We start from the raw sequence: 26,248 nt of genomic DNA on the forward strand, positions 1-26,248 counted from the left end.
TTCGCCCCTGCCCTTCAAACAGCCTGAGTCCGCCACTGGTGTCTATAGTGTCAGACACTAATTGTAATGTTAAAAACGGATACTGCTGTAATATAAAGTGAAATTCTACCATGCCTCAATGTATCAACTTTAAACATACACTAAATGTTAATGTTAGAAATGTTAATTTCCATTATTTCCACCATGTGCAACATTTCCTAAGAACAGCAATGTCCATTCTATCAACTCCAAATCTGTGCTATGAGCTCAATTCTCCCGGTGCATGCAGAAGTAGAATTGATGTCTTGTTTTGGATTAATGAGTAGAAATGAAAAACGGAAATCTTCTTTTATTAAAGTAGTTTTGACATGTGATATAGATAAAGATATTGTTTCATTGTGTATTGATTAACTTTACATTTGCTCTTCATTCATATTACAAAAGTTATACTGGCACATGGGTCTAATACAGTAATGGATTATGGGTAAATGCAACGTTAAAGCAGTGCCAATGTAAGACTGACTTTACATTAAACGAATGACAATAAAATAGTATAAAGTAGGGTATTATTTGGACTAAAGAATGGTGTTGTCTCTGGGCTTGCAGCTCTGCAGATATACCCTACTCGTCTGAGGACCGCTCAGCAGCGCCACCCACCCGACTGGACTTGGTTAAGAGTATTGCAGCGAAAACCTGAGAGCGCCGCGCTGCGGCTCTGCAGCTGGATACTATTGCCTGGCCTGGCACACACCCGGAAGATGCCTCCGCTGCTCCGCTAGTAGAGCCAACGGCAAGAGTCCGAGACTAAAGTGTAGTCAGTCATCAATAGTGAGATATCGCGGTTTATTATTTCGAACAATATCCATATCGGGACACACTTCATTTTCCAAATGCAACTTAAAGCATCTTGACTTAATTTTTTATTTTAATTTAAAAAATTTATGATTTTTCAACTGTACTGTACCGTTAGACGCGACGAGTCAACGTGTTGCTGAACTGAACTCGCTCGGTCGGTCGGTCGGTGTGTCGGTGAGTCGAGAGCAGCCACCAACCGACCGACAGCCACCGACCCACGACCGGCTAGCTGGACCTGGCTGTGGCTGCGGGTGACAGACAGATAGGGGGCTGAAGTAGTGAGAGGTTAAAGTTTTTGCCTCAAAGTTTATTATATTTCCTCGGACGGAATACTTTAGGGGAGAATATATTCTGAAAGGTGAAGTAGCTGCTCCGCTTCCAGTTCCAGTTCCTCCTAGAAGAAAAGGTCACATTTGTATAACGTGGCTCCTCGCTGCTGCTTCTATAGAAGAGACCGTTGGAGCCGAACATGGAACCCGCGACCAGCAGCTAGCGGGGCGGCGAGCAGAGGAGGGCCGACCCGCTGACTGACGTCTCTGGAATAACTGTGTTTTTAAGTTTCGTTGGTTTAAATTGGCCAGATTAGGTCAACTATATTCTTTACACGGGTTGGGGGTTTGAATTAGGTCAACAACATACATACAACAATGCCGGGAGATTCGGTTGTCAACTTTAATGTTCTTAACAGAACGTGTAAATTGGTCGTGCTTCTGTGTTTTCTTCACATTTCGGTCACTTTGATTTTCTACGTGAGGTCTTTGGACATTCGATTAGCCTTTGTGCACGATCAGCAGGTTACAGTTCCGTTTAGGTCGAAGGAGGACGTCACCATCACCAGCCCGAACGAAGGACATAGAATAACCACAAAACGACAGGAGGAACATATTGAAAAAAACTCTTTTTCCTGGAGTGGCACTGCCACTGGAGTGGAAGCGGTTCCCAAAAGACTCGAGAAATGCCCGGAAACATCGCCATTGTTGGGTAAGTTGTCCGATCTCTACTGTAACTGTACATAATGTTCCTTGTGTGACTGACAGGGGAAAGGCTTCCACCCAGACAATGTTTCAACAAGACTGAAACTTTAAAGTGCTTCCCAATGTGTGGGACCCTCAGGCGCCACGGGCCCCCCAGAGAAGTAATGTCACTGCTAGTTAATTCACTATTGGACATTGTTGGCACACTGATACAACTTAGCCTATCTGAAAAGCCTATCTGAAAAGTGATAATCTATTCCTGCTTTCATCTCATCCCTGCAGTAGAGACAGTGAAGCAGCTCTGATGAATCATTATATAACATTAAAAGTCACTCCAGTCCAGGTGGAGGGTACCTGGCCTGGCACCAAAGCAACATTACATTTCTATATGGGGGGGGGGCACATCAAACGGCTTGTGGACCCCGCTAGCAACCACTGCTAAGTGTAGCCTACTAAAGTACTTGTTGTGTAGTGTTGTCACTTGTCACATGACTGGTCATGCAAGAGTTGAGTTTATCACAGGTTTGAAAGGCTGGCTATACCGTCTTGCACCACAACAAGTATGATTGATTTCATCTAAGATCTGACTGGCTGTGATCTCCTCCTGATGTCTGAACCAGGGCTGTGTGTATTGGCATTAATCTGGCACTACAATACATTACGATACATATCAAGGTACAGGTGATGTGGAATAATTTGACCAGATATGATTCATGGTGGCGGACAACACACTCTTTGATTATGGATAGAGTTTACTCTGATAGAGTTTACTGACAGAGTGACATGTTGCAACATTGAGACGAGAGACCTAGGTTTAATACAGCAATGGCCCTATAGCCTAGATATCTAAAGAATGGTGAGCTAACAAAGTATACAGGAGAGTAGACAAAACAAATGGACCACTGACTGACATACCTAATACGAATGATAGATATGTACAGACACTACAGAGATATCTGGATAATGACGTATACTTATGAGACAGCTGTGGGTGCACTGTGCATGTGTACAAGTTGAGGGCTATGTGTAGAGAGAGGGGGGTAGAGGGTAGTGTGTGTAGATCCTAGATAGATAGATGTCTGGGAGTGAAGGCTATGTGTGTGTGCCTGTATGTATGATCGTAAGAGGGGTAGAAATAGTGTGTTGGTAAATTTCCCTGTCATGGGTTAAATTTGGTTTTGAATTTGCCAACAGCAACAACAACAAATGGGTAGGACAAGGAAATTGACAGGGGAAAAGGCTTCCACCCAGACAATGTTTCGACACGCCTGTAAACTAAAGTGCTTCCCAATGTGTGGGACCCACAGGGGCCCCAGCGAAGAGAGAAATACTGCTTAATGTCACTGCTAGTTAATTCACTTTCGATATTGGCACACAAAGAGAAGCTCTAAGCAGTGCTGGCTCGGACCAAATCAACATGAACTGTCCATGGGGGTCATGCACAGATCTGTTTGGGGGGCGTGGACAGCTTGGGGACCCACCAAGCAACCACTCACTCCCTGCTGCAGTGCTCAGGGAGAGAGAGATTCATGATGTTAGGGACATTCAGGAGTCCTATGCAGCAAAACTGGATGGATACAAAAAAAAATTGTAATCTATTTTATTCTTGGAAGTTTGTTTTTATGCTCTGGCTGGCCTCCAAATTAATGGTTTGTTACCTGCCACAGTTTTTTTGTGTGTAGATGAACTAGACCAGCCATAGCCAAAATGTGCCAGCATTTGGCTAGTGGCCAAGTTCTTCTCCCACCCTGTTTCTAATGGACGGTCTGTGTGTTCCATCCTAGCCTGAGCATAGGCTTGTTTATACGCAGGCTTGTTTATTATTAGTGCTCCTCTTTTTTCAGATGTTGAGATGTTTCCTCAGCTGTAGCTCTTGCTGTTTGGTGTGTGTGTGTGTGTGTGTGTGTGTGTGTGTGTGTGTGTGTGTGTGTGTGTGTGCTCTTATCAGTGACCCCCCCCCCAATTTTTTAACAGCCTATTTCTACCTAGAGCTCAACCAAAAAAGAGATGGAAAGAGGGTGCTGGATTGATCAGGAAAGACAAGTGCTTGTTAAACAGTGTTATGTGTGTAAATTACATAATAACTCGCCAAGGCTGAATTCCAGGTCACCTACAGGCCAGGGAACAAAAGTAACCTTTTGGTTTATCAGCTAAGGTGGCTGGTAGATTAAAAAAAAAAAAAAAAATATGAATAGCTTTTTGTATATCTCTGTGTTATCTCTCAACTGCAAACATATTGTGTGTTTTCTTGGCATAGAAAGAAATCTTGATTTCAGAATTTCAAACATAATTTTCTTTAACAAACTTGCATCAACAAATTTCCTTTTCAAGCACTATAAGCCAGGTCTAGAGTATATGTGAATAATAATTAGAAAATATTTATTTACAATTTAACACCTTTTTGAACACATTTTCCAAAATAAGTCCTTCAAATTTGCATTACCGCAACAGTCTTAAAACTTCAAGACAATAAGAAAAGTGTATACATTTTCAAAGTTTTAAGAATTGATTATTAACAGTCATAGACACATACCTGAAACTATGAAATAATATATATTTTTAAATAATCATTTTTAGAATAGTTTGTCATATTACTCTCATTACCGCAACATCTTCTGCAGTCGACAACCTCATTTTTGTGATATTTCATGGAAACCTGAATTTTTGGGAGGTGGGTCCATCTGAAATAAAATGGATGTGCTTCACTTCTGGATGTTCCTCCCGGATGGACTTGAGCACTGGATTAAGATGAGCCCACGTTGCAACAGCATCATGTTTTAGGGACGCTGACAGAGACGCAAAAGACTCCACACGTCCCCCACTCAGGTATTGGACCCCAGTATGAAGCGTCACTTGCTGGTTCCCGCCACCAAAGTGGGTGTCTTTCACTTCCCTGGTGTACTTACAGCTGTAGTTCTCACTGTAATCAATGTGGACGGCCACCTCTTTCTCAGTAAGGTTCTCCTTGAGTGACTTCAGCCTCTGGAACTGGTGCTGGATGTTATACACATGAATGGCCAGTTTATTTACATGGTCCTTAGTGAGGTCAACAAGTTTGTCGATAGATGTGTGTGTCTTCTCCAGTGCTGTGTTTTTGACATTCGTCTCCTCCAGTGCACCATCTTTTCCCTTTTTTGTGATTTTACCTGTCCGGGTAACCCACTGGTCCCAGGAAATTATGTTTCCCTTGGTTGATGGATCAATAGTTGTAGGGAAGGTTTTGCCTTGGCATTGAATGCACCTTCTGTACATGCATTCCACATCACTTGAGCTGCAGACACAGGACTCAACTATTTCAGTTGTGGATGGTGTGGCAACAATCCCAAGCTGGTGAAGCTTCTTGATTTTGAATAGGAAATTCTCGTGGATTTTGCAGGCACAGGTTTCTCTTTGGGAAACGTTGGGTCTCACGATCCAAAAGGGCTTCAGTCTGCAGAACTGAGCCCTTGAGAGTTTGTAGCGAGGGTGCTGACTGAGACATTTAACATGTAGTCTCTCCATAGTGTCAGTCAGTGCCCTCTTCCTGAACACTTGTCCTTTCTTGCGGACTTCCCCTGTTTTGCCATTGATGACGGTTGAGTTGTCATCCTGGTGCAAGAAACGACTCACAACATGTCCCATCAATCGTCTCTGGCTGTTGTTGGGCAGGGTCTACTGAGGCTTCAGAATGTGGATTCATCAGGAAAGAAAGTTGTTTGTTCACTTTCAGTGTTATGTGTGTGAATTAGGGGTGTAACGGTACACAAAAACCACGGTACGGTACGTACCTCAGTTTTGAAGTCACGGTTCGGTACAGGTTTTCGGTACAGTGGGGGAAAGTTTGGCTTTCCATGTTCCACTCAGGGGTGATGTAGTGTGAAGTAACTAATTGTACTTGTAGGGCTGTCAACGAATATTTTCTATATTGAAATTAATAATCGACTTGTATTTAAAAAAAAAAAATTGTGGGGCTTGATGAAGCAGTGAACTGCGAAGATACCAACTTTCCAAAAGAGTTATCAACGATTTTGGATAACACCGATCCAAACAAAGTGCCAGAAGTGGAACAAGTTTACAGAATCGGTTCCCAGGGGCAAAGTATCAACGGGCCGAGAGTCATCATTGTCACTCTGCGGAAAACTACAACAAGGGATGACATCATCAAATATGCTCGCAACCAACGTGGGAAGCTGAAGTATGGTGATAAACCAATATTTATCTACGAAGATTTGAGCAAAGAGGCCATCATCCGACGTCTACCATACAAAGATGTGATGCAAAAGCTGTACAAAGCCGGCTACAAGCCAAGGCTATCATATCCGGCGCTGTTATCATTCTTGGGCAATAACGGCCGCAGGTCAGGTCCATATACACCTTTTGAAGCTGAGGATTTCCTGAATCAAAAAAATGGAGCAAATAACCCAAAGCATGACGAAAATGCCGGAAACAGTTAAGCCTCTCTCTCAATATATACCAGTGTTGGAATGACTTTATTGTGTTCATCAATAAGGTCATTCCACCAGTGTTGGAATGACATTGTTGTGTTCATCATGTACTGTGTATAATACGATTCATAATACATTATAATTTCAGTCTCTGGTCTCTGAGGGGACAAATAAATATCATTGCAAAAAGATCTATCTGGAATATTCTGGGTTTATCGCTCAAATGCCCTGGGTCTCTTTATCATTCTGGAAAGTAAAAAAGTCTAGGCACTAGTATATTCTACAACCTTCTAGAATATAAGGCACCATGACAACGAAGCATACAACTCTAACAATAACATTCGGTGTGTATACACATAGCAGATAATAAATTAAATGAAGTGCAATCAGTCCTTAATAATACTTTAAAAATTTAACCACACATAAACGTATGAGCACAGCAAGGTTATTCTAACAATTTAAGTAATCACTCCATTAAAGGCACATTGAAGCGCTAAAAGGCGCTGCTTTTCTATCTTATCTAATCAGTTAAATCGGTTCTAGTGGCTTCTCCACGTTGATAATTATTTATCTCTTATTCCTTATCTATATCTTTCCATTGATTTTTATTTTATTTAATTTTTTCTTCTCATTACTCTATATTTTTTAAATATATTTTAACTTACATTGTTCTTTTCCAATGTTCTTCACATTAAGGTGTCAATATTACTCTATATTTTTTAAATATATTTTAACTTACATTATTCTTTTCCAATGTTCTTCACATTAAGGTGTCAATATTGCTCTACAATCTTTTCCTTTTTTTCCCCCACGTTAGTGGAGGGTTCAAAGGAATATGTCGATAAAGGTTTATTCTCTTTTTTTATTTTATTTTTTATTTTTATTTTTATGTTATTTATCACAATACTTCATTACAGTAAGGGAAGGTGCAAGACCAAAAGCGACATTCTATTGCAATAGAATGGAAATGTTAGATCCTATGGCAATTAGCATAGGAAAATTAGGATTACAATGCTCAGTTTGGGCAATCCGGTGGACCATGGGAGAAAGTCAATCGCGGAGGATGTGTTCTTGGAACACAGGCATGTTCGACTTTCTGGGTGAGGGGAAAATAGGGGATTTTTATTTGTATATATATATGTTTTTAAGCTCAGCTCTCAACGGGACCTCATTAATTGGATGTGCATCTATTGTAGCTTCATACTCCAGAAACATTACCAAAAACTACACGAAAACATGCATAGACTATGGCTAGTTTGAATATAATGGTATGGAACACCGGTGGGATAAACAAACAACACAAGCGCAAAAGCGTGCTCACACTGATGAAAAAAGAACATGTGGACGTGGCTCTATTAAGCGAAACGCACATTTTAGAGGGAGACATAAATACGTTAGCGGATAACATATACCATAATATTAGTCACTCTTCTTTTGCTACGAGAACTAGAGGGGTAGCCATAGTCGTCAGACGCAAATTAAATATCGAATTGAAAGGGGTATGGTCGGATGCTGAGGGGCGCATAACTATAGCTAGGATTATACACAATAACAGGAAAATTGCATTGGCAGCGGTATATGCCCCGAATTTGTACGAAGTGGGTTTCTTCACTTCACTAACAGGAGAAATGTTAAACCATCCCGAGTACTCATATATAATAGGTGCGGATTTTAATGCCATTTGGAACCCAAGGATGGACAAAACTTACCTTTCCTTCTCCAGCGAACAAAAGAATTCATCTAAAGCATTAAAAGATTGGTCGAAATCAACAGGAGTAACTGATTTATGGCGTTCACTTAACCCCATGACCCGCAAGTACTCCTGTCGTTCGGCGAGACACAACACACTATCCAGAATTGATTACGTCTTTGCATCCCCGAGAATATTTGATAAATATGAAGTGGAAATGACACCCAATGCGCTATCAGATCACTGCTACTTAATCCTGAAAGCAACATTTGGTACACTATCTGCCCGGGCCCCAAGATGGCGTTTTAATTCGATGCTGCTTAACAACAAGGAATTCATTACACAAATTAAAGAAGCTCTCACAGTATTCCTACGGGATAATGCTAACTCGGTGCAAGATCCCAGAATATTATGGATGTCGGTAAAGAATATGATCAAGGATTTCTCGGATAGATTTACCTCCATATTGCGCAAAAATCAAAACACAAAACTGTCTGAAATGGAAACGCTTTACTCAACGCTTTTTAATTCTTTAAAATACAACAACTCTACTAGACTAGATAACCAAGTTAACATTCTAAAGACAGAGATCAAAGCAATGTACAGACAAAAATCGGAATTGCAAATACGCAGCACAAGACAACAGCAGTACTTCCAAGGTTCTAAACCTAGTCACCTATTAGCCATGCGACTAAGAATTAATGCAAAATTTGCAGATATAACTGCCATTAGGAAACAACAAGCTCTAGTAACAGAACCCAAAATAATAAACGATACATTCAAAGAATTCTACTCCGATTTATATAACTCAGAAACGACCTTTGATCAAGACAAATTAGACACATATCTTAATCAAATTACTCTCCCTAAACTTACGGAGGAAGACGCTAAACAGTTAGAAGTACCGATCACATTAGAAGAACTCAAGAAGGCCATATCCGGAATGAAAAACGGCAAAGCTCCGGGAATTGACGGTATCCCATCAGAAATGTACATTTCTTGCTGGGACATATTTGGACCCTTATTACTAAATATGATCTTATACTCAGTCAAAGAGGGAAGCTTCATTGAACACCAAAATACCGCACTCATTTCAGTTCTTCACAAAAAAGACAAAGACCCCACTGAGTGCGGTAGTTACCGTCCTTTAAGCCTCCTCGGAACCGATGTCAAACTGTACTCTAAGATATTAGCCATCAGATTGCAAAAGCATATGACGTCTTTAGTTCATCCGGACCAAACAGGCTTCATAAAAGGTCGCCTGATCAATGATAACATAAGGCGAATACTGCACGTACTAGATACAGACAAAGAGGACATCACACCTAAGGCGATACTATCCCTGGATGCTATGAAAGCATTTGACAGGTTGGAATGGTCGTTTCTATGGGCAGTATTGGAAAGGATGGGGTTAGGAAAAGGTTTCATTGATATGATTAAAGTACTATACAAGGACCCATCGGCCAGGATTACAACAGGCACATTCATCTCCGATATCTTTCCGGTATCACGCTCAGCCAGACAAGGTTGCCCTCTTAGTCCCGGACTATTCGATCTATCATTAGAACCTTTAGCACAATTTATAAGACAATCCCAACACATAGAACCAATAGTAATCAAGGGCACACATCATAAAATTAGTTTATATGCGGACGACGTAATATTGTTCATGCAAAACCCCAACAACACATTGCCGCATATACTCAAGTTGATAGAGAACTTTGGTGATTTATCGGGATTTAAAATAAATTGGCCTAAGTCGGCTTTTCTTCCCCTTAACACCAGTGCAAAAAAAGAGACAACCCTCCCAGGTGCGATACCCATGGTCAAACATTTCAGATGCTTGGGTGTGGAAATATTTCCCACCATAAGACAAACGGTGAAGCACAATTACACAAAAATACAGAACAAAATCAAAGACGACCTGGACAGGTGGGCAAAACTTAAAAACTCAGTACAGGCAAGGGTATCAATAGTTAAGATGGATGTATTACCAAGAATCAATTTCTTCAGCTCAATGCTTCCGTTACCTCCTCCAGAGGGCTACTGGAAAAGATTACAAACCTCCACATACAAATTTATTTGGAATAACAAACCACCTCGCATAAAAAGATCCACCGCACAGAGAAATAAAGCAGACGGTGGCATGGCAGTCCCAGATTTTTTACAATATTTTAATGCCTTCACATTAAGACCATTGAAGAAGATATGGTTTGACCCCGAGGCTTTGGTATCTTGGAGAAAATTAGAAGAAAACATAGTAGCCCCACAGAGATTGAAAGACATAGCATACACTAAACTTTCAATCAAGCATTGTGAGCGAGAATTTGGCCCAATAATTACCCATGCAATCAGGACATGGCGGGAAACACAAAGGAAATTTCCTAACCCTCAAGTATGGCATAATCACACTCCCATATTCAATAACAATGCTCTCTTAATGGGAAAACGACCTATAAGATTCCCTATATGGGAAGAGAGAGGCATACACTCATTAGGGGATATTTTTAATAACAAGGGCCTCTGTAGTTATGTCGAAATATGCATAAAGTTTAACCTCACCGAGTCCACATGGCTTTTTTACATACAGTTACGACTTTGTATGAGATCTCACGGTGTTCCATTACTCATACCAATTGAACACCACAGATACCACAAATTTTTCTATGAAAGAGATACATTGGGAGGTTTTGTATCAGGTTTTTATTATCAATTACTAACGTCCTCGTATGAAACCCTTCAACTAGACAATGTCTGGAGGAGGGATATACCAGACCTGGAAAATGACTTTGATTGGCAAGGAGCCTGGGCAAATGTCCGACTTACATCAAGGAACCCGGATCATCAACAAATCAATCTGAACTATATTCACAGGACATACTTGACTCCTATAAGGCTGTGCAAAATGGGGCTTATACAAGACTCCAAATGCTCCCAATGTACAAATGGGGACGAAGGAACATTTATGCACATGTATTGGGACTGCCCACCAGTTAAGGCATTCTGGAAAGATGTGTCCCAACAATTATCAATACTCGTATTTTGGAATATACCTGTACACCCCGCGGTATTGCTATTGAATGATGTTTTTGAGTTTGCAGTGAATCCACAACTAAAAAGATTAGTTTTATCGGGTATCACAGTAGCTAAAAAACTGATCGCATCACGTTGGTTTCAACCGGAAAAAATGTGCCGGAAAGTGTGGTTTCTTACATATCTCGATGTGATATATCAAGAAATATCTACAGCAAGAATTCTGGGGCTCAATGAATCCAAAATGTCAATGTGGTTAGAAGTGGTGGAGAGAATAAAAGCTAGCCTATAATGGTAGTGTCTGGTTAGGAGTGAGGGATAATGGAGGTACTATCCAAGAGGGGGTCCGGGAGGGGGGGGTTTGAGCTGGAGCATATGTGTGTAGGGTTTTAGAAAATAGGTATTAGGGGTATATTATATACTAACATTTATATAATTGTAATTTCGCTGGATATACACTGTATACGGTTAAAATGTTATTATTGACTATTTTTGTTTTATCCTGTTTCTGTACTTGCATATATTTTAACCACCTTTACTGAAAGTTTCATTATACATTGTGTGTGGAGTACTGACTTTTAATAAGTTTTGTTTTGCAATAATAAAAAAAATTAAAAAAAAAAAAAAAAAAAAAGAATAATAATTATATTACAGTAGATTGTGAAAAAAACAATGGGTACAGTGGTTAACATACCGTTGTATTCGTTCGGTACACTACACAGCCGTTCAGTACGGTACACACTGAAACTGTTCGGTTCGGTACGGATACGTGTACATTTACACCCCTGGTGTGAATTACATAATTTTGTAGATCTGTGTTATTATGTGTTATCTCTCCATTCCAGCACACATATATATATATATATATGTAAATCAATATCAACCTTTTGCATGAAATAGGCTCAGGAATCGGGATTGTTCAAACGAATGAGCTTAATCCCTGTCAAAAAGAGTAGCCTATAGCAAATTTACATACACTCGCATTTAGTCATTTAGCTGGCGCTTTTATCTAAAGCGACTTAGAAATTGTGAGGTATAGTAGCATAGTATATAATAGTAAAATATTAGCATATACATGAGCATATCGAGTCTATTGGGAAGTATTGGTAAAACAAATTTCCTTTGTGGTGGTTGCCTGGCAACATGAGCATATTTACCAGTCCATCAGGAAGTATTTAAACTAAAAACAATTTTCCAGACATTTGAAATCCTAGATGTCGTGCAAAAATATTGTGTGTGTTTTCTTGGCATAGAAAGACTCATATGCTGAACTGGGGCTTCAGAATGTGTTCTATTTAGAGTATTGTGTTTGCTTATAAATATGTATTCTCTTCAAGAGTCTACAAAACCTACCCCTATGGCAACATTACTAACAACAAAGACGTCAGGAAAGGCTCCGATAGCTCTTTGGTGATCAATGTCCACCACCAGTAGCCAATGGTTGTGTGACACATCTCTAACCAAACAAAAGAAGTGTTCTCACTTCTCAGACTGATGTAGTAGGGTTGGGACGATGGACGATTGTGATTTTTTCCCCCCCTTCCCTTTTTAATTCACTGGGAAATTCTGCAGTTGCATCATTATGACTAATATTTCAAATGTTTTATTTAACCTTTATTTATCCAGGAAGTCAACATTTTCAGAGGAAGCAGTCAAGCAGATGATCTGCTTAATGAAATGTTACGAAAGACAGGGTGAGGATTGGCTGTAAATAGGATCAAATGTGCAAACAATTATAATTCATAATATCCAACATGCATATATATACTATATAATTTATTTTATACTTATATATATCTACAAGTATAAAATAAATGACATAGTACCTTTTTATAGAAGTAGCCCATAACACGACTCACAAGGACAAAATACCTTCTGAGTAGAACATTGAGGCATTGCTATTCGCTCACTGAAGGAGCTTCGGAGTCTGTTAAAAACACTGTGATGGATGGCCTTCAAAACACAGTATTTAGTTTGGCCCTTGTTCTCTTTTCTACATTGACCTCAAATAAGTCTCTCTGAGCCAGCCTTTCTGATCATCTTATTGATCCTGTTTTTATTTTTATCATCCACACAGTGATGCTGCCCCCCAGCATAGAACAGCTTAAAAGAGACACTAGCTAGCTACGATTCCCCTGATTAAAAAACATGAAGAATGTTGTTGATGTCAAAAGGATCTAAGCTTCCTTCAGAAGAATAGTCCTGACTGAGCCTTCTTGAATACAACCTCTGTGTTAATTTTTCATCAAAGTTGACCTTGAACTTGAATTAGCAAAATACGGATTGAAAAACGAACTGACTTCTATTGCAAAAATGTCAATAATTCTTTATGCGTATAAGTTAGGCCTTTACCCCCCAAAAATCTAGGTCTTTATTGTGCTATATGTTTTTTTCACTCTTTGATATATATATTTTTATATATATATAGTGGTTGTAGAACACAGGTCCTGCCTTGTAGAACACAGGTCCGTTGTCAGTTCATGAATCGTATAACACACTTCAGGCAAATCATGACTTAACATCATAATATATATAGCTTGTAGTTTTGTATCTAGTGCAGATTATAACAAAACTATTCATTCTTGAGCTGTAGTGGTAGGGCTGTGAAGAAAGTCATATCACAATAATCATCTGGATTTTCCCCTGATATTGATATAGTACATCACAATATCTGTTCACGTATGCAAAATCACAAGATAAATAGTCCAATCAATAATCCAATTGGTGTTCATCACATAATTGCCTGATAATGTAAAGTTATCAATTTTAAAAAATTTTTTAATTTGGATGTTATGTAAGGGATAATGTATAGCTACGAGGTCATTGTCGCAAAATAATTGACCGACACGGAGTTTAAAATACCGAGCCGCCTCAGCGAGGTGTTTTAAACGTCAGTGAAGGTCAATTATTTTGCCACAATGATCGAGTATAGCTATACATTATCCCGCTTATTACATGGCTAACTTACTAACAATATACCTAATTCATTTTACATCGACTCGCAACAGTAACACTGGTTCTGGCTCCGCTGAGTGCTCGTCGCTCCGCCCCCCAGCTGCTTCCCCGGCAGCCGGCAGTTTGCACTGATGTCAGTGGGCTTGATTGCGAACAGCTGCGCACAGCGGTCATTATTGTGGGCTTGATTGCGAACAGCTGCGCACAGCGGTCATTATTGTCCCACAGGCCACAGCGGTCATTATTGTCTGATAACTGACCTCTGACGCGCGCTATTGACCAATCACAAGCAAGCATTTCGGGGAATGTGAAAACGCCATGTAATAATTGAAAATAATTTGTTTGATATATCAAACATGTTGTTTTCAAATAACATCAAAATTAAAATATATCAAATAATGTGGTTATCATGCATTTAGCCTAGATCACAGAGTTGTGCGCAACAATAATATCATAATTTAATCATTATGATCTATACCATAAATTATTATTGAACTTTATTGCCCATGGTCTTGTTGTGGTGGTCATGGTCTTGTTGTGGTCGTCATTGTCTTGTTGTGGTGTCGTGTTCATGGTCTTGTTGTGGTTGTCATGGTCTTGTTGTGGTGGTCTCTGCACAACCATCATGGGAGAAACCTTGACTCTTCATTTTCTCAATCCCTTCCTCTTTGTACATTTAGCTGTTTTTAGCATTTTCTCATTGCAAATGTATTGTAGGTTAACTGCTAAGTGATCCTCTAGAAATGGCGACCAGTGTCCGTAGCAATCTGTTACAACTGTCTAACTTCCTTAGCCCAATAACAATAAATGTGATTGTTCAAGCCGGTACAGGCAATTTAATCGTGCTTTCACACCTGAGCTCTTTGGACCGTTTTAAGCGAACCCTGGTTGGTTTTGGGTGGTGTGAAAGCTCATTCGAACTCTGATGCAGCCCAAACAACCCAACTCTGGTCCTCTTGAAAACCGGACCGAAAGCAGTAAAATACTTGAAAGATTGCACATCTATCTAATGAAGCTGATTGGGCAGTTTTTAGCCCACTTTAGATTTGTGAGACATTGTTGATTCTCCACATTGTCGTGATCATATCCTCTAGTCTTCCTGACTCCCTCTCTCTTGCTGGAAGGGAAGCTCTTTATTTATTTCCTGTATCCTAGTCTAGATATTTCATGTTGGGTTCTTGTTGTTTTTCAAATAATAATAATAATAATAATAATAATAATAATAATAATAATAATAATAATAATAATAATAATAATAATAATAATAATAATAATAATAATAATGCAGGACCTGTCGCAGAGGTCTTTAACACTTTGGATGCCACGCCCGAGATATCTCGGGTTTACGCCCCGACCGTTGAATGCCCATCACGAGATTTCTCTTTTTTTAATTTTTTTAAAAATGATTAGCGATCTGAAATCATATTGCATCACCCGAGCCTACCGTTGGATATCCAGGCACCGCCGGCGCTCGGATGTGAAAAAAGCGCCCCCTATCGTCTCCCAGATGGTAAATCACCCTTTTGGATTGGACTCAATGAAAGTGAATGGGAGAACGGATTTCTGACTCCACATTTTACTTCTCACTGATGTAACCGGGGTCTACCAGAGTTCATTCTGGAACCTTGGTGCCACGGCGAATATGTGTTATACTGTACACACACGCTGGATCAATACAATTATTGGATATATAGAGTCTTTACCTGGGGGGGAGAACATGCAAACTCCACACAGTATCGCTGGTCCTACTGCAGACTGCCTGTGGTTGTGCCTAGGGTACAGGTTTAGGTGCAGCAGTCCAGCTGGTATTGAGTTGTTGCAATTCATATTGAGACTTGGAATGTTATACAGGACCTCTCGTGCTCACTTCTGTCCTGTCTATCCATCTTATCCATCACTTGTATCCTCGTCCTTGCTCCAGATTTATGACATGTTATTTAAACAGACAGCTACAAGTTTGAGTGACAGCATAGTGATTTGTATTTTCAAGTTTGAGTGACAGCAAAGTGAAGCTAGTAATGGATTGAGTCTGCAGCACTGCCATCAAGTGGGGGACCCTGATGTAAACAAGACGAAAGTCTTTCTCTGGTCTGCATCCCTTAACAATTGTGTGTATTGAGCTGTACTGTATTGTACTCATTCTGCAATCTGTTAATAAAATGTTCAATCAATCAATCAAGCAAAAACTATTTACAATCAGCCCAACTGATGCAACTAAAGTAATTTTCAACTTGTGCAAGGCCACAATACTCAGAGGCAAGGATGTGAAAACACCCAGATGGATAGATGGATCATAATCTTAGTTTATTTAAACGTAAAAAAATACAAAAAAGATCAATTTTTTTTTCAGATTTAAAGGAGCACTTACACTGTGACGCCTTGAATTCATGAAGATCCTTTTTTTCTTCTCGCATGTCTCCACGGTGGACGTTGAATAAAAAAAAAAACAGTAGAAATACTATTGAAGTTAATGCAAATTTGGTGCAGCAAAATTATATCAAAACATCAATTTACAAACTCTCACAACTTCAAGTCTCATTTATCCAGTACTTGACTAACGTATTGAACTCACAAGTTCCATTTGAATGCAGCACTTAACCGGAAAGGTTTTAGCTAAAATGCATGCGTTTGTGAAGTACTGAGCATACGACTGGATAAATGAGACTCCGGTTGTTAAAGTTAAGTTGTTAAGTTATTTATGGTGGATTTTATTCTTGATTTATTGTGATGTTTCTTCTTGACTTGTTTAAAGAAGACTTGTCCAGCCCATGGGGGCATTACCTTGTGATTTCGGCCTTTACAAATAAATTAGATTTGATTTTGATTTGATTTGATTTAGTTAAGTACTGGGTATACAACTGGACAAATGAGACTTGGATTATCCTGCACAAAAATGTGAGAGTTTGTAAACAGATGATTGTTTTGTGGCTGTTAAACCAAATCTCCATTAACTTCAATTCATCAAGTATTTCTACCATTATTTGGATTCTATGTTCACCGTGGAGACAGACATGCATGATCTTCATGAATTCAAGGCATTGCTGGGTAAATTATTGATACATTGAAATTATAATTCTTGGATAATGTCATAAAACTTAAAGTTGACCTAAAAGTGTTTCCTGTAGAAACGGCAAGCTAGGGAGGGACTTGTTCAAAGCTTGTTCGGATATTGATTGCCGTTTACAGTAGCCAATAGCGCTGAACATGCGCAACGCCCCCCTCGCCAGATGTCTCGCCAGACAACAGCCAAGAGGATAGCCTGCTCCCTGCTGTTGAGGACTTCCACCGGCAGCTTTGGCCGAATCAGACTGGAATGAAACGGGAGGAAGAAGACGACCAAGAGGAAGTGGTTTTTGGAGTGAGGCCATACATGTTCGCGCCAACGGCTGATCTGAAGCCAGCGGTGCTGCTGCTGGAGGAGGAGGAGGAGGAGAGGATGATCCCTGTGATGGAGTTGATGCATCCCAGTGGTAGGAGTGTGTCTATATATTATCTGCTCATGCTTTTGTCTTTTTACCTTTACACAACGTTAGATGGAACAACAGGTCTACTTCTAGTAGATAAAATATTCTACTCTAATGATCCACCCTAATATTCGAATGAACAACCCTAAACAAACACTACAGTAGAGTACTGGTCGTTTGAAACCATAAATTGTCTTTGCTATAATGTAATTATATGAGCGGCATGTTCATGACACAACTGTCGACTGTAAGGCAGCACTAGCTAATGGTTACGGTGAGTGTTAGGATTCAGAAGAGCTGTTCCATGACTGGTCTCTTTGTTCCCAACAGGTACTGGATAAGTGTGAGCAGGTGGACTCGCTGCCAGCATGTGTCACGCAGCACCCTGGCTCTGGACAGGTGTCACGCAGCACCCTGGCTCTGGACAGGTGTCACGCAGCACCCTGGCTCTGGACAGGTGTCACACAGCACCCTGGCTCTGGACAGGTGTCACTCAGCACCCTGGCTCTGGACAGGTGTCACGCAGCACCCTGGCTCTGGACAGGTGTCACGCAGCACCCTGGTTCTGGACAGGTGTCACACAGCACCCTGGCTCTGGACAGGTGTCACGCAGCACCCTGGCTCTGGACAGGTGTCACGCAGCACCCTGGCTCTGGACAGGTGTCACGCAGCACCCTGGCTCTGGACAGGTGTCACGCAGCACCCTGGCTCTGGACAGGTGTCACACAGCACCCTGGCTCTGGACAGGTGTCACGCAGCACCCTGGCTCTGGACAGGTGTCACGCAGCACCCTGGCTCTGGACAGGTGTCACGCAGCACCCTGGCTCTGGACAGGTGTCACGCAGCACCCTGGCTCTGGACAGGTGTCACGCAGCACCCTGGCTCTGGACAGGTGTCACGCAGCACCCTGGCTCTGGACAGGTGTCACGCAGCACCCTGGCTCTGGACAGGTGTCACGCAGCACCCTGGCTCTGGACAGGTGTCACGCAGCACCCTGGCTCTGGACAGGTGTCACGCAGCACCCTGGCTCTGGACAATGTTGTGGTGCATCTGCAGCATCTCAAGGAGAAGCCTTAGAGGCACAAGTAGTTTACTGGGAAGGTACAAGATGGAAATGTAATAATACAATGCAATGCCATGCTAACAGTGTTATAATATGCATTGTGGGGGGAGAAACATCTAATCTAATGCACCTTTTGATCCCTTGATTTTTTTATTTGACGAAAGTGCACTTTCTTTGTACTGACCGAATTTATTTATTAGACTTGACAAATCAACAATATAAGGATCCTGTTCTAACAGTGTCATGTCTCTTGTGCTTTAACACTTTGATTACCACTGGTGAACATGGTAAAACCCTGTTAAATGCCACCACGACTTCAATGATAGCGTTGTGAACGCATATTCTCTCTCTTAAATTATGGCTATGTGTCTAATCTCTAGTCGTTTATCAATGACTTGTTTGCAGTCAACATTGTCGAAACGGGATTGTTTTTTTATTGGTTCATGTTCGTTTTATAGCATTTTGAAAAGCCCTCGTTTTCAAGGAAAATATAAAGATTCCGTGATAAAAGGCATTTACTGGAATATTCTAGAATACACAAACGTTGTAATTCTTCTGCCTATTTATGAATCGTTTTCAAATAAACGTTAGATTATCGATAGTATATGTGTACTTATGCACGCTATAGAGGCGGGCTGAAAAATATATTCTCATTTCCTCATCAGCGATCACAGCCACACACACACGCATAAGGAAAAAGCTTATATCTCCGTGAAAACAGGTCTGATTATCCTAAGACTGGTAAAATAGATTCCTTACCTGAGATCAGATGTTATCCAAAAAGATTATTCCAATTCCTGATCGCCATTCCAAATATCGATCACGCTTATTGATTACAGTGTTGAGTCCTGTAAATACATAATCCACACGTTTTCCGGGCCGGTGAGCACAATCGATACTTCAGATGCCTTGAGGGAAAAATTAAATGAGGAAACTAACCACTCCCCCTGCATCAGTCTGAACTGATGGGGTGCAGTTACACAGGGAAAGACGGATGGAAACAGGGGGACCCTGATGGAAATAAGACAAACGTCTTTCTCAGGTCTGCATCCCCTTAACAATTGTGTGTATTGAGCCGTACTGTATTGTACCCATTCTGCAATCTGTTAAATAAAGTTTTCATTCATTCATTCATTCAGACGATAGGGGGCGGTATCTTCCCAATTGAGCTCAGAGAGACTCTGCAGCACTAACTCGAGGCTCGATTGATGAAATATGAATTCAAAATCGCCAATAAAAAATAAAAGGCAAACAAACGATATATGTCGTTGGCAGGCACTCAACTGGCGGCATGAACTAACGACTTATAGCGTTGGTGGCATCCAAAGTGTTAATAGGGTCATGTATGTCTCTTGTCTTGTCTCCTGTTCGTTCTTGGATGTGTATAAGTGCAGCTGTTTGACGTATTCATGTCTTAAATTGCTCCTTGCGGGACTAATAACGTTTTTTGAATTGAATTGAATCTTATGTGATATTCGATGCATTTTACCATGCTGTAGTAATTGATTGAGACGGCTCACTCATCACAATTTCACAAGCTCTTCCTCAACATTAAATAATCATATTTCTATGACATTTCCACCTAACAAGCCAATGCCATTATAAATACTTGTGGCAAAATAAATAATCAAGTCATATTTTGCATTGCAAATTGTTAAATTATACCCCAGTTTTATTGCATCAGACCATCTATTATCACATGTCAGATTGTATTGTAAGATAAACACATCATCTGTAGGACGGTCTTGCTGCTCAAGTGGCAGTATTGGCAGTATTGGCACACACTTACCAGACCAGTTGTGGAATTCTCTCCATAGCGAGCTTAACGCATTCTGCGCCAGTCACGAGAAAAGTCAGGTTAACTCGCCAACCGTTCAGCGCCAATCATGAGAACACTTGGGTTTTAATCGTTATTTCTTTTATTAGCTATACCCATTAATTTTTCATCCATCCAGCCTGATGTTACCATTGGGAATGGGTCTGAGCTCGCAAAAGGGCAAATACCGCCGAGCGAGGGCCATTTCATGTATGCACGAGGAGCCATAATAATGATAATCTAGCGTTGATTTCAGGAAGATTCGATAATCATGGCGAATAATTACAACGTGATAACTGTATTCCACTAAAACGCTATCGCGTCTTCCTGGGATTACTAAGAATCACAAACTATACTCATATTCAAAACGGTATAAAACGTCCTCGTATGAAACCCTCCAACTAGACTCTGTCTGGAGGAGGGATATACCAGACCTGGAAAGTGACTTTGATTGGCAAGGAGCCTGTTAGGAATCTGTTATCTGGAAGACATGTTAGGGTCATTCCATCCTGTGTTGTGACCAAGATCCAGACAGCCTTCCCTGTAGATTCCGGAGCCTATGTGGCTTCAAGATAACTAAACTCATGAGCTTTTTATTTATTTAAAATCTTTTTGCAAAATGTTCTCTAGTTAACTATTAAAGAATAACTTTACATAAGGTTCTTGTGTTTGTGATTTGTCCATGTTATGAATTTACAAGAATTATTTGCTATATAACATTTTTATGTACAATGTTTACAATATTTATTCACTATATATTTACAATGATTATTTATTCCCAATATGTACAGTGACTATCTACCAGGGATGCAAACTCATGAGTGAAAATGTGACGAAAAAAGCTCCCCTTGGCTTTTTCACATAAAATAGGTGGGGCACCAACTACGAAACACTGATTAATACATGTAAGGAAAACTACAGGAGAAGACGTATGTATGTACAGTACGCATATTGGAATAGTTTTCTATCCTCCTAATAGACAAAGTTTGAGACGGGGGCACAGTTTATTTTGACAACTCGGAAGAACTTTTCATTCCCAGCTCTGTCTTCAGGCCCAGTTGTATTTAGACGGCATCAGATTCAATAATGATGATAATAATACGAGTTGAGAATAATAAGGGATGGATGACACCACGCCTTCCCTGTTTGTATCCCTGACTTATAATGATTAGTCTGATGCAAACCGTGACCATTGACATGCCAGTGCTTCTTGAAGATCAGCCCTCTCAGACTCTGCACAAAGCACTTGAATGTGCTTCCTCTCTTCCTGATAGGGACCAGGGTTGATAGCCACTTCCTGCAGGAGCTGTTATAAAGTGTTCACATAGTCTACGGCAAAAGAAGAGACACCGAACAGTAGGGATGGGTACCGAATTCGGTACTTTTGAGGTACCGAACCGAAACACGTCGGTACTACCGAGTATCGAATCAAGTGAGAAACCAAAAAAAAAATAAAAAAAAAAAAAAAAAAAAAAATTTATAAATTTTTTTGTAACTTTTTTCTTTTCATGTCAACGTTCACACGCACAATATATGCTTACCTAGGATTTGACTTGATTCAACAACAAAGCAGTCGGAGCAATGACGAGCCAAAAACTGTCGAAATTGTAGTTATTTGAAGTTTGAATTTTTTTTTTTACGACTGAGGTAGGTAAATTAAATTTCTTGAGACTAAAGTACCGAAAAAAGGTACCGTTGGGTACCGGTATCGATTCACAGGTACCGGTATCGGTTAAAATGTGAAAGGTACCCATCCCTACCGAACAGAGAACTTGCTGTACAAGTTAAAGGCATCAAATTGTTTCTATTCTCAGATGTGACTTTCTGTCCTTCTCTGTACGGTTTAGTCTTACCCCCATTTTCCAATTATTTTAACTGGATGTTTGATGCACATGAAAATAAGTTATCACCCCTCATTGGAACTTACTATATGTGGGATTCCTCTTTACAAAGGTTATGTAGTACTTGCTACTTACTTCTTGTACTTGGGGTACCGGACTGTCACCGTGGCCTCCATCTGTGTTCCGAGCTTTCCTGCTAAAAGCTATTTAAATATAAAAAGATGCAGGTATGAAAAAGTAAGTGGTAGTCAGTCACTGGGGACTGAGCTTTCCACAGACTATCCTTCAACACGAAGTCGTCTGGTAATCGGAAGGTTCCCATTTAGATTCCCGCTCCTCCCGGGCAGCGTGTCAAAGTGTCCTTGACCAAGACACTTAACCCCTAATTGCTCCCACTGAGCAGGTTGGCACCTTGCATGGTTGTATTGTGCCTTTTGTGTGAATGGGTGAAATGTGAGGAACAAAACATCCACCATTTACGTGCTATAAATGTACGTTTCTCACTTGGTGTAAGCCAGGTTCTGTCTTCAAGGAGGGGGTGAGCACAGCTGGGGAAGACCCCGTTGTGGTGGTGGTGGTGAATGTTCTGCACGTGGTTGGTGATGGAATTCCACTTGGCTACAGCTTCTTCACTCTTTCATGAGGATGTGCTGCAGTACAGGTGGTTGATGGCACTTTTTCCTCCACTGCCACGATCCTTCCAGAGTGCTTTCAACTTCTTGGACAGGCCTTTTAAAGGGGGTGGCAAATTGCACCTGTAAATAAATACTTTATAAATACAATGGGAAGAGAGAGAATGAAATGACTGCATTTGTGTCTATATGTAAATAGCAAGGAATGAGTGGTATAAGCAGTTAAACTAACCTGGAGAGGCTGCTCTCATGTCCCCTCCTAAAGTAATTTCCTGCTCCACCTTCCACTGCTGAAGGATGGTTGGCTGGAGGTGGGCTCTTTGGGGGAGAAAATGTGTCCTTGGACAAATGGGTTCTGTCATCCCTCCAGCTCTGGTCTAAGTGAACAACAAGAAAAACAGTCACTATACCAAGATGTATAGTAATCAATTCCACAGATTAGAACAGAAGCAGTTATTTATATCAGCCTATATTTTTGCAGCCCAAGCTGGTTGAAGAGAGATGACGAGTGGCATTTTGATGTTAAAGTATAAATGGACTTTTACACTTCAACTTACCTTGTGGACTTGAATGAATGATGCACTGTTGAAAGCCACCACAGCTGGAAGCTGTATGTTCCCAGCTGGGATGTTTCCAACATACGGCTGGCTTTTCCACTGGGATCTCTGGAGGCAATGGTGGCATATTTGAGGAATGATAAAAGATACACTGAGCAAACGCTCTTCTTTGCCGCTTCCCACTGACATCCAACATCTCTGGTAGCTGGCTATACATTTCATAACCACGGAACTTGCATTAGCTAATTAGCGTCAACCTATTACTGAAAACTAGAGTGCTTACTTTTACAGTGTACACCGAAGGGATCGAGTTTTCCGACAGTGAAAGGTAGCTAGCCATTGCTGCAGTGTACATTCCCATATTGTCGAAGGAGTCCTCTGAAAAATGCCTGTCTTATATACGCGGGTTATTGCAAAGCCCCCCTTCTTCAAAATGTATGAACTCCAGCCATTTATCTCTTAACCAATGGTTAGAATGAAAGGGGAAAATATTGTGAAAATTAGCACAGCCAAAAACACAACGTCGACGATACATAACCGCTTGCAAGTCCTGGCCGAATCTATAGCGGTGGAGGAGGGACATAACACTTGTAAAAGTATTTAATTGGACGCAGAGTTCATATAAACCTCTGCGTGCAAGATGAGTCATCAACTTTCCATTTTTTTCTAATTTTTCATCCATTTCTTTTTCCTATCGTCCTGTGCACTATAGTGGGCCCACTTCGGGTGGAATTCAACTCTCCGATCAGCCTCGATGTGACCCGCAATGAGAACCCCAACGTGGAGCCAGGCGGCAGGTACCGGCCCAAAGACTGCATCGCCCAGCAGAAGGTAGCCATCATCATTCCCTTCCGGAAGCGGGAGGAGCACCTCAAATACTGGCTGTACTACCTCCACCCCATCCTGCAGCGACAGCAGATGGACTATGGGGTCTACATCATCAATCAGGTAGAGCAGCAATGGATAATCATAGTAACAATGAAATTGAGATTGGTAGTCGAGGTTAATTTATATAAAATAAATGTGTGTTGTATCAAAGTATTTTAGCTTGTGTTCACTTAAAACAGGGCAGGACACTAACCATCCACTGGCCAAAGTGACAGGAGGAGTCATACATTGACCTGACGCTTTGACTGTTTTACAATAGACCAATGCACTTCTGCGTTACATTGAGCTCATGGGAGAGAGAGCGGGGGGAGAAAATGAATGAATGTGGATGAGAGCCTTGACATTAAGTGGTTCTAGCTACGGCTGTGGGGGTTCTGGAGACACGATCCAATAGACTTCTAAAGCTACGGTACTTTCTCGGCCGAGCTATAGTCACTTTTCCGCACCTACTCCCGAACTCCACATGCGCAAATTGCCCACGGAGTCTCTGGATTGTCCAGAGCAAGGTTTATCAATCTGCGCTTGCGGAGTTTGGGACTAGGTGTGGAAAAGTGACTATAGCTCGGCCGAGAAAGTGCAGATCGACTTGGGTCTCTCCATGTTCAGGAGACCCAGGCGTAAAACAATTTAAGAAAATAAAGTCTATTGGATCATGTCTCCAGAACCCCTACAGCCGTAGCTACAACCACTTAATGTCAAGGCTCTCATCCACATTCATTAATTGTCTCCCCCCGCTCTCCCATGATTTCAGAATACTTGCACTGGTCTATTCAGACTGAATTTTAGTGTAGAAGAGTCTTCTGTTTTATAAGGCAAAGTGTGTGGTCTAGTAGAGGAACTTGGTGTCATGTGGTGGCTGGTGTTTCCCACCCTGGTTGGCTAATTCTCAATACCAGTTTTTGGAGCAGGTTAGTGGGGGTCATTATGCCCTTGCTTGGGAGCACACTGCGGCTGTTTTCTCAGTGCTGTTGGAACTAACGATCTATCCAGCAATAACTAGGCAGGCCTCTCCCACCCGCACCAGTGTGCCAACCTTAAATTCTGCCATTAGTTAATAACATGAAATAACAATGTTTTAGTATTTGACTTGACCACTATGTTTTGATTTGATGATGATAATGATGACATTTCTAGCAATGGAAATAGTTGGTAGTATTTGTTTTGAGCAGTTAATTAAACTATAAAAAAAATATTAGTTTAATTACAAATATGAAACTAAATCAGTTTTAGGCTAATGTTACACAACTGGTCTGTTGAAAGGAGTGGGAGTGGATACTCTGTTTGAAATACATGTCTTCGTGTCCCAGTTTGTTTTACGGGGTGTGTGTCACTCCTTGAGAAGAGCCGGTGAACCAGGTGGTGTGACCATAATGAACCGGTGAACGTTCAGTCCCCATAAGCTCTCACAGCCCAGACACACCAGCCGTGCGCGAAGGCGGGCAGGGCAGGGCGGGGTGGGGCGACCGACCGACCAGCGCTTCACTTTCGCTCCCATGTTAACGGACATAGCTGTGCCCACCGGCTGCGCGACTCGGGGGCTGGAAGCGATCGTTTTCAACGCTTTGGTTGGATTCAGAGGCGTGCCGTGCGCCATAGACGCCTGGCCATAAGAGCACTCGGAGCAAATGCTCTCCGACTATTGAACTTGGGGGAGCAAAGCTATGCTCTTGCTCCACCACTTTTTGATCATATGAAAAATTTGATATATCCCCCCCCAATATATATTTCTAACCATAACTACGTAATTTCAATCAAATTAATAATACGCAATGACACTTAATAGCAAGTTTTTAAGTTTCCAAAGATTGCGACACCCCCCCCTGCTCCCCCATATGGTTTGATCCAGTGCCTCTCCCACCCCCAGCAGAGCAGACGGCGCACGGCGCTGGCGCTGCAGGTAGGCTGAGTGTAAATAAAGGCCACAGAAGTGTGTCATTTGGTGGCAGGCAGGATTTTCCAGTAAGTTGTTTATGATTGTTAAGATTATTTATGTTAGACATGTCTTCTATTGAGTGGTAGAAGTTCTACCACGCAATACAATAAAAGTGTTTCACGTCCCGAAATGCCATCTGGTCAT

At 41.1% G+C, this 26,248-nt stretch overlaps 1 protein-coding gene across 2 annotated transcripts in view; it reads left to right on the top strand.

Annotated features, from left to right (window-relative positions):
- Positions 1-773: 773 nt before the first annotated feature.
- b4galt1l (DP-Gal:betaGlcNAc beta 1,4- galactosyltransferase, polypeptide 1, like) overlaps positions 774-26,248 on the top strand; it is an 88,842-nt gene continuing 63,367 nt past the window's right edge. For both annotated transcript variants that reach the window (XM_084331507.1, XM_084331508.1), the window contains exons 1-2: positions 774-1,815; positions 23,996-24,231. In XM_084331507.1, the coding sequence (XP_084187633.1) occupies positions 1,482-1,815; positions 23,996-24,231 (570 nt within the window). In that variant the 5' untranslated portion in view covers positions 774-1,481. The remainder of the gene's footprint in view (positions 1,816-23,995; positions 24,232-26,248) is intronic.

Source organism: Notolepis coatsorum, assembly GCF_963971535.1.
Source record: "Notolepis coatsorum genome assembly, chromosome: 16".
NCBI lineage: Eukaryota > Metazoa > Chordata > Actinopteri > Aulopiformes > Paralepididae > Notolepis > Notolepis coatsorum.